General features: G+C 42.6%; 1 protein-coding gene across 1 annotated transcript; it reads left to right on the top strand.

Moving 5' to 3' along the window:
* Positions 1-2,202: 2,202 nt before the first annotated feature.
* On the top strand, positions 2,203-3,744 carry GJA10 (gap junction protein alpha 10; the record flags this gene model as incomplete). The annotated part of the gene is made up of 1 exon (XM_083857634.1): positions 2,203-3,744. Exon 1 carries the CDS (start codon positions 2,278-2,280, stop codon positions 3,742-3,744), a length of 1,467 nt encoding a protein of 488 aa, XP_083713760.1. The 5' UTR covers positions 2,203-2,277.
* Between the last annotated feature and the right edge of the window lie 6,770 nt (positions 3,745-10,514).

Below are 10,514 nucleotides of genomic sequence, written 5' to 3'. Positions count from 1 at the left end.
AACTGAAATTATTCTGTTACACAGAACTCAAAACTCGGGAAGGGGGAAGAAATGGAAAAATTAGAAACACATTGCTATGACAAGGTTGTAAAGTTGTTTGGGCTGACTTCTTGGAAGTGCTGGCTTTTGTGGCTCTAAACTAACTTCTTTATTTTATACACATTATTCACTGAACCATTATACTGCAGTTCTACCAGTGCAAAGCTAAGGGAAGTGTCCTGGTATCAAAGGCTCACTTAAAGAGTGAATTATACCATTTCTACAATTACATTACTTTCCTCTGTTGGCTTTTATAATGCAAAGGTGAGGATAGAATTATTTAAACACTAGTAGAAACAACTTAAGAAACAAAACTGTGTAGAGTCAGAGTAATATGTTTATACACATCTCTTGTCCCAAATAGTTACATCCATTTTCTGTTCCAGAACAAACCGTGACAGTTTTTACTGCTAGAGAATTTCGTCTTTGGGATTAAAACATATTTAACGCTGAATTTACATTGTAGCATCACACTTGGGATTTTGTGATTTGATTGGGGTGTTTTGTTGAGTTGATCAATTTCTGTGAGAGATCAGCCATTTGCAAGGCAGCAAATATACCTAAAGCTCCTTTGCTTAACTGTTGCATTGGATTACAATAATTATTACTGACTGTTTTCCTCATGTGTCTCATTGCAATGATATGTGTGGGAGGGAAGGAGTGGGGAAACAAGATATTCTGAGTGTATAACAACACCTAAGAAATTTCTTGACTAGATATGTTTCTTTAGCCAGTTCCATGTGTGAAGATTCAAATTTGCAGACAAAATAAAGTCCCAGAAACATAATAATAAAGTCTGTAGGATGCCTTTGCTGAGAATGACTTCACTGCCGGTTACAAATGGAAATTTTTATTTGCAGCGTGGATAAATACAGCCTCGAAGCAAAACTGAACTACCTGGGATCATGTCATCAACGAAGCCATATTAATAATGGTGATATCACCCAGATATGCTATAATTTAGATATAGACAAGATTTTTGGCACATTAACCAGCCACTTTCAAAAAAAAAACAGCTTAGAAATTGCACTTTACTAAAGGTAGTGCTTTAGTGGAACTTGGGATGTTTTGAAAGTATTGTAGCATAAAAAATTCAAGCGCAAACCCTAAGGTAGATATAATCAGTATTTAAGTAATAATTTCAGTAATTAATTGCCATATTAGTAGAAAAAGTAATTAATTTCCATATTAGTAGAAAAAGTTCCAGAGACACAACACCAAACATGCAGTTGATTCATAAATAAACAGCCAAATATCTTACATTTCAATTCCCTATATTACCTGAAGCTCCAAAATAAATCTTCAAAAGAAGCAGCTTGTAAATCAAGCAGAACATAGAGCAATTTGCTTGAGAATCAGTTTCTGGCAAAGAGGTAGTTAAAAAGATTTTCATACACTCACAGTTAAAAACCTCCACATTGCTCTGATTTCATTATCTCATATGTTAAAATTTATAATTAGGATGCAATAAAACTTTATGCATAAAAATAAAAGTATTAACCCTAGCAGCACTCAGTTTATTGATATTATCCTAGAACTGAGACTGGCAAATGTAGAGCTATGTGTAAATCAACTACGTATTTGTAGTTTTAGGAAGCCAAGAGAGAAACTTGTGAATTGGTACCCAGGTAGATGGGAGAATATTGGATGGATGGCACTAAAATTGCTACTATCTTGGAGTAAAAAATGAACCTTTTTTTAAAGTCACAGTTATAGGACACTTCTCAAAACTTTATCCAATAAATTAAAGCCAAGGACATTGTCTATTATGGCAAAACTATGGCAAATCCATAGTTAATGTGGAATGGAGTGGAGGTAAAATTAAACTGTAGTTGGCAAAGAATTTGCAAGGTGAGAAAAAAAGTAATCTTCACTTCTAGTGGGAAGAAAATAATATAAAACTATGGGCAGTTATGAAGTACTGTGGTTTACAGCTGAAATCAATCTCTCTTAGTCTTAAATAATCTCACATTTGCATATTTGACCTGTAATCATGAAGTTTGAATTCATTTAAAGACCCAGCAAGTAGAAAACTATAAACTTCTAAGAGCTTTGCAGCTACCAGAAGCACATTTGTTGAAATTTAAACAAACAAATGACAACAACAAAAAGATAAACTAACAATGGCCATATCCAAAAGAAATCCATCATTGCAGGAAAAAAATTCTTTTTTTTTTTTTTTTTTTTTTTTTTTTTTTTTTTTTTTTTTTTTTTTTTCCCAGAAATGAACTTCTGACCATGGGGGACTGGAACTTGTTGGGCAGCATCCTTGAAGAAGTGCACATCCACTCCACCATAGTCGGCAAAATCTGGCTCACCATCCTGTTCATATTCCGGATGCTGGTGCTGGGAGTGGCTGCCGAGGATGTCTGGGATGACGAGCAGTCCGAGTTCATCTGCAACACGGAGCAACCTGGCTGCAACAACATCTGTTACGACAGGGCCTTCCCCATCTCTCTGATCAGGTACTGGGTGCTGCAGATCATCTTCGTGTCCTCGCCGTCGCTGGTGTACATGGGCCACGCGCTGTCGCGGCTGCGGGCGCTGGAGAAGGAGCGGCAGAGCAGGAGAGCCCGGCTGCGGGCCCGGCTCCAGGACACCGAGCCGCTGCCCGAGGAGCACAGGAGGGTGGAGAGGGAACTGCGTAAGCTGGAGGAGCAGAAGAAGGTGAACAAGGCGCCCCTGAGGGGGTCCCTGCTGCGCACCTATGTGCTACATATCCTGACCCGCTCGGTGCTCGAGGTGGGCTTTATGATAGGTCAGTATCTCTTATACGGGTTTCACACGCCTCCCCTTTACAAATGCACTCGGCCCCCCTGCCCTAACACGGTGGATTGTTTTGTGTCCCGACCCACAGAGAAGACCATCTTTATGGTTTTCATGAACAGCATCGCCGCCGTCTCCCTCTTCCTCAACATCCTGGAAATCGCCCACCTGGGCCTCAAGAAGATCCAGAAGAGCCTGTGCGGGCGGCCCTGCGAGGAGGACCCCAGCCTGTACAACTCCCACAAGAGCTCGGTGGTGGCCCCGCCGCCCTGCCCGGCCAGCGAGTCCCCGCTGCCGCCTCCGCTCCCTCCGCCCGCTCCCGCTCCCGCTCCCGCTGGCCCCGCGCCCGCCCCGGCCCCGCTCCCGGCCCGGCCCCGCGGGCAGCCCCGGGCCCCGCCGCCCCCGCGCCGCCGGCACCACGGACAGCGCCGCCCGCGCTCCTCCAGCAGCTCTCCGGGCGGGGGCGCGGCCCGCCGGGGGCCCCGCAGGAACAGTCGCGGCAGCGCCTGCCGGGACCGGGACGAGGAGCGCGGAGACTCCGCGGACAGCGGGCACTGCCCGGGCACCCGCAAGTCCAGCTTCCTCTCCCGCGTCCTCAGCGGCAGCCGGGCGGGCAGCGACAGCGACAGCACCGCCTCCCGCGGCGGCCCCGGCCCCGGCCCCGGCCCCGGCTCCAGCCCCGATCCCGGCTCCAGCCCCGGCCCCGGCCCGGAGGGGAAGCGGCGCTCGCCCAGCCCGCCGCCCGCCGCCCCGGCGCGCCGCCTGTCCATGGCAAGTACCGCCCGCCGGGGGGATGCCCGCGGGAGGGGGGGGCGGCCGGGGCCGGCCCGGGGGGAGGGGGCGAGCCGGGGGGCAGCACGGCTCGGGCGGGACCCACAGCACAGCCCCGGCCCCCCGCGGGCCCCGGACACTGCCGAGCGCCGCCTCCCTCTGCGCTGAAAGCGGGAACGCCCGGGAATTACTGAGCCCCCAGGAGCTCTGTCACCGAATCCCGGCTCCTTTATACTCATTCCATCACCCCGATCAACCTGACGAGGATCGTCCCAGGGAAAACCACCTCAGCTGCAGGCACTGTGAGAAAGAGAAGCTTTGAACGCGTTAAGCTCAATGGCACGTCCTCTCTCGGTTTCAGGTTTGTCCCACAGGTGACCTCCAAGTTGAATAATTGTTCAATGAATAAATCAAAAGATCTACACGTAAAAACACCCACCAAGTAATTGCAATGCCAGAGCCAGCTACAGATTTGCTTTTTCAGCAGCTCTTCCTTTTCTTTGGCCACATGCTCTAAGGCTTGCTTACAGTCATAACGGTGATAAGATACAGCTTTTTTCATTCTTGAATGCAAGCGCTTTCTGAAAAGTGATTGGAATTCTGATCACAGATCACAGGTTTTGTTCTCTAAGAGCACAGAGGCTCCTTTACAATTGCTTGCAGTAGCAAGCCCATACATACATACCTTTTTATAGGACATGTAATAAACAAGATTACTTCACACAATGCTCAAAGTCATAGATTCTGTTCAGCTTTTTTTCCTTACTCTTCCTAAGCACACCCTCTCCCTTTTTTTCCCTATATGCAAAACCACAAAACTAACCAACAAATTTCACATCTTTTGTGGTGAGAAAAACAAGGCACTGTTAAATTGTTCATCCGAAAACTGTTTGTGAGTTCCAGTTTTCATGGGGTTACAGTTCCTACAATAGCCTTGCCAGCATAAACCATATTAAATTGTCACTTAGGGGCAATTTAAACACTTTCCACTTCAATGTTTCTAATACAGGGAGAGGGCCTAGAGCCTAATCTGTTGATCTTCTGGGTTTTGATACTCAGATAGAAGGCTCTTTAAACAGGTAAAGTGCAGAAAGTTATTCAAAGCAACACAGAATTTCAGTAGCACTCTGTTGAGAACTCACAGAAGTTGCTTGGCAACTTTTCCTGTGTAATGACAATGATTCCACCTTCCAGGGGAGATCTTCAGAGAAATATAGTCAGTTTGCAAAACAATGTCATTACTCTTGAAAGTAACACTCTTCCAGCGTGCTGTCTGTGGAGATCATTATGTATAGGACTTGTGCTAGCATTTTAAAATGTGGCTGATATAGGTGTACTACCAGGTGCTTCCTGCTTGTAGCATGCAATATTTAAAAGTATGTGTACTTAAAACAATTGAGGCAAGGTTTTGGCAAATACACTTTATTCTAGCACTGCTGCAGCATTTTTATGAATTCTGATTTCAATACACAAATATGCTGGCGCATCATAAATATGTTGATCCTGGGCATTAAAACTTGAATACTTTTCCAGTCCATTCCTCAGTTCCTATACTAACTATTTAATTTGGCCAAAGGCACTCAGCTTTGGTTTGATTTGTTTCGATTTCCAGAAGACAATAATCATGCATTAATGATAGAATAATAGAATGATTTGGGTTGGAAGGGATTTTAAAGATCATCTAGTTCCAACCTCACCCTGTCAGGAGACACCTTCCACTAGACCAGGTTCCCAAAGCCTCATCAAGCCTGGCCTTGAGCACTTCCAGGAATAGGGTGTTCACAACTTTCCTGGGCAACCAGCTCCAGCACCTCACCACCCTCACAGTAAAGAATTTCTTCCTACTAAACCCACTCTCAGTTTAAAGCCATTCCCCCTTGTCCTATCACTACATGCCCTTGCTAACAGTCCCTCTCCAGTTCTCTTGTAGGCTCCCTTTTACTTACTATTAGGGCACCTTGGAGCCTCCTCCAGGCTGAACAATCCCAATTCCCTCAGCCTTTCCTCATAGGAGAGGTAATGTTTAGATAAAAAAAATATGTGTATGATTAAATTCAAAATCTATTGACATATATTTTTTTAAATAAGTATTTAAAAGTAATTATATTAAAAAAATTCCAAATGAAGCATACAAAAACTTTACCTCCTGCCATTACTGATGAACAATGACTTGCAACAGTAATGCAGAGAAAGCACAGACACTCTTAATATAACAGTGAATCCACATGCACATACTCTAAGGAGCCAAAATACAGTCTTTTCTAACCTGGATGTTACTAATTTAAGCCGGGTAGCCTAACAGCAGAATTGAAGCTATTCTTCAATTTTCTTTGATAACTTTCCCAAACTATTGTCTTTAGCTCCATACTGGTTCAAGTTTTTCTTTTTCCCTTCATCGACACCATTCTGCCAGAATTTGTAGCATTCTTTGTATTAAGTTCAATGAGAGAGGAGTATCAACTCAACATCGAAAATATCAGTTTCTACAGCTCAGTAACCATTCTAACAACCTCCAACCAAATACATACTCATGTTCTGTGCTAAGAAAACAGGACAGATGCAGCTGCCCACAAACACCATAATTTCCTTCCCACCTGAAAGAAAACCTCAACATTTCACAAAATCCATCCATCTGATACTGCAAGAGTCTTCAGACAAGTCAACTGCACTCTGAGTTGTGGCATTGAAAGCACTGAGCAAGTCCAATGGTACAGTTTATGGATGCTTGACCAGTCAACCAGTATTGAGCTTTTTTCTAACCAACAGTATCAATGCCATTTCCCCATCAAAACTGAATCTCTAACAAGTTAATGATAATCATTAGGGACAAATAAATGTTTTAAAAGTTACCTCTTGTTATGTATCGCACCCTCTGGATCAAACTGTGAAGACCAGAATAGTAATTGACTGGGTCATATAATGGGATTTTTTTCATAAGTTCAAAACTGCATCTCTCAAGAGAACAGGAAGTTTGTCTTAGGATTTTTCTCTTAGGAGAAAAGGTTACTTTGGACCCTTAGGAGAGAGAATGCATATAATTCTTCACTGAAAGCCCCTATGAAGCAACACAATAGGATATTGAACACAAAATGCATGTTTGGCTGTCAGGATTCCTCAACTTTTCCAGACTTCAGTTCAAACCAGACCAACTCTAAATATAAAAAAGAAGAAATGCCCTTCCCAATGGTAGGATTTATATAGACCAACCATATTTGGCCACAGTACAAACTAGATGGCCGTTTAAAACTTCCTTATCTGGAATTGGTGGTGATGAAGAACCATTTCATCATTTCACATCCAACTGCAGCATAAATATGACAAAATATTTACATAGCAACTGTTTAATTTTACACCCAAAGCATTCACTCTTCAAGTTCTGTTCCATTTCTTTCAAGTGGCATTATCCAAAGTGAATCATTATTCAGACCAGGGAGCAAAAGTGAGAGAGACAGAAAACCTAAAAAACTTACTTGACTAAAGATCCATTGAGGGGAAAAAAACCCGCTTTTTTGAGCCACTGCTGGACAAGCTTTAGGTTTATTAGATTCTGAGGACAGACCAACAAAACTGGACCTTCAAGCACATAGCAAAGCAAAGGTGGAGAGTCAATGCATGACATGAGGGTTATTTCCAAATTATTTTAATCCACCTAAACACAATGGCAAGAGCCTTGCTCACTATATAGATCTGATGATTTGATAACATTATAATGAGACAATACTAATCTCATTATAATGTTACAAAACTCTACACTGACAGGGGAATCCAGCAACTGTGTACAGCTGAAGTCAGACTATCTGCAAGTCTCCAAAACCTTGGTTCTGAGGACCACAGTCAACGTGCTTTGAAATGACAGAAAACAATTTGTTCACGGAGAACTGTCTCCAAGCTAATAATTTCCAATGCTCACTTAGAGGATACATCTTAGACAATAAACAGTATTTTATCTTCTAAGAGATATTGTGGGTGCACACATAGTTCTGCCCTAAAGTTTGCATCTCTCACCACATTTTAACTTTTATTTAAGGGAAGATACAGTTATGGAGCAAAAGGGCATCTTCTACATGATCCCTTCTGCCAGACTCCCTTAGGAGAAGCAGACCTTAAATGGCAGCTTTTCACACACAACTGTGTGAAAAGAGCTTCACTGAATTTAGTATATCCATAATCACAGCTGACAGCCAGCAGGTGGATCCACAAAGGTGTGTAGGAATTATGCAGCTGTCAATAGGACTCTGCACAGGAATGATGTGAGAAAAAAACCCTCATAATTTTGCACCAATCAAGGTCTTAACTGGTGGATAATAAATGCTTAAGCCTGATGAGTTTAATAGGCTGCAGTCAAAGATCAGTATATAATGAGTAGAGATACAACTTGTACTCTCTTGAAAATAGGCAGGGCCAGGAATTATAGCCCAGAATAGGCACCTGAATCTTGGGGCATTACACTGGGGGGTATTGTATCACAGCCTCTGCATGCAAGACTATGTCAGGACATTAGGACCATTCAATAACTCTCTTCTTATCTTTGGGGACATGAAAAACAGATCCGAGCACTCCAAATGAACAATTAGAGAAGATAGCAGCTTTACTTCCAAAGGCACCGTTTGCCAGAATCAAGCAATCTTCCTTCCTCCTCATCATTTTCTGCAAACCAGGGAACAATTGCAGAATGATCAGAAAGCTCAGCTGAGATGACCACAGCCTGACATTCCATCTTCAGAGTGTCACAATGTCTTCCCAATTCAATAGCTGAATGCAGGCATTTCTACAAAAGCTGGAGGCTGTCTGGTATTTCATTGCTAGCTGCATTTGAAGTCTTTGCTAGCCATGTTTCCCACCTTTCTAAAACAGAGGATTCTTCCAGTTCCATGCTACCTGAGCAGGATGTCCAGCATCAGTTCTTTTTGGTCTTTATCTAGATGATAGTTTTCTCAAGAATTCTATGGTGTGCTCTAAAACCCAGGAGTTTTAATTTGGTCAACTGGGATTGGGAATATTTACATTAGATTGGCTACTCTCTTCACAAAGGGACCAACTTTCGGATGACTTGGAACTAATTATCGTATTTGCAACCCATGTCTAAACCTGTTAAGAGAACTACTGTGCTCGTGCTCTTGATAGAGTACCTACGGGTATTCCAAGAATATGCGGGGCTTGACATTATCTAATGTTTCTGTTTCTTCTTGAAGAGGCCATGATAAGTTCCTAAAAAAAAAAACAACAAAAAAAAAACCCCAAAAAAACTCCAAACAAACAAACTGGAAATCATTAGAAGATGTATAATGATCTTAGCAACCAAAATTACTAGATCAAGATTTTCATAAAGCATTAGGCATTTTAGGCACTCTAGATTTTTGTTTTTGAAGAAGTGCTGCGTCTTCCCCATCCTCTCCTCCAGAGTGCCCTGCACTTTCACAGTGTCCTTTTTCCAAGTCTGTATTTTTGGCTATGATGTAACCAATGTATCTTTAAAAGTCTCACTTCTCATGGTGAATGAAGGGAATAAAATTGACACTGAAGCAGGTGCTGACACTGATACTCCCAGATTGCAGAATTAGTCTGAGATAGTGCTGCTGATCTTATTCTTTTAGAGAAAAGAAAGTCTCTGAGGCTGAAATCCTGGTTCTGTCAAAGTTGTGAAAATTTTACAATTCACTAGGTTTGGTTTCCCTCATTGCACTGCTCTTTTATTCCTCCATGCTGTTCAATTTTTTCCTGTTTCTCAATTCTCCATTCAGCTTTGAGCCTCTTACCCACTGGGAAAACATTCCATAGTGAGCAAGGATAGGGAAGAGAAAGCTGCTGTTCAGCATGAGTGCTTGCCATCTTCTTCAGAACATGGCATGTTTACTCAACCTTTCAACAACATGTGAGGAATAAATATGCACTCATTTAACCAGCTGCTCTTGCTTCTGGGGCTGCAACAGCTTGATAAGAGTGAATGTACATTGAAATAACAAAACTGATAACCATGGAGGAGTTATACATCTGAAGCTCCACCAGGAAAATCAACAGGTGGAGTAAGGGACTGGCAAAACCCTGTGTTCCTCTAGAATTTTTGAGAATCCTTAAAGGAATTCACATTTACACCTAATGGTAACTACTGCTGGTTTTGTACAGTTTTTTCAGTGTAAACATCTCTTTAAAAAATAAATAAATCCCACTGTACTTATATTTTATTCTGCCCTGGAACACTCAGAAGACATTTATGGTGATGACAGCATGTGTACCAATTATCCTTGGCTACCCAAAGGTAGCTGTTCACCACTTGCACAAGCACAGATAAACTTTGGGTGTCAGCAGCAGTTAAGCCTTATGAGGATTTGTGCAGCAACAAACAAATAAGCTGGATTTTAGAAAGTGGAACTTGTTTAATTGAGTCCATCTTTGTGAGATTTTAAAAAATTCAAAAATATACAAACCCCTTTATTAGGTACAGGAAGAGCTGCTAGGGTGGGTTCACTGATTTCAAACAAATTACTAAATCATAGAATTATAGAATTATAGAATCAGAATGGTTTGGGTTTAAAAGGACCTTAAAGATCATCTAGTTCCAACCCCCACACCCACAGGCAGGGACACCTTCCACTAAACCATGTTGTCCCATCTAGTCTGGCCTTGAACACTTCCAGGAATGGGGCATCCACAAATGCTCAGGGCAATCTGTTAAGTGCCTCATCACCCTCACAGTAAAGAATTTCTTCCTAATGCCTAATCTAAATGTTCTCTCTTTTGGTTTAAAGCCATTACCCTTTGTTCTATCACTATGCCCTTGCTAACAGTCCCTCTACAGCTTTGCTGTTTGCCCTCTTTAGGTACTGGAAAGTGCTGTAAGGTCTCCCTGAAGCCTTCTCCAGGCTGAACGACCTAACTCACCCTGTCTTCACAGGACAGGTGTCCCAGCCCCTCTGACCATCCTCATGGCCCTCCTCTGG

The sequence above is a fragment of the Zosterops lateralis genome (assembly GCF_965231275.1).
Source record: "Zosterops lateralis genome assembly, chromosome: 3".
In the NCBI taxonomy this organism is placed as follows: domain Eukaryota; kingdom Metazoa; phylum Chordata; class Aves; order Passeriformes; family Zosteropidae; genus Zosterops; species Zosterops lateralis.
This window is presented reverse-complemented; position numbering and strand designations above follow the sequence as displayed.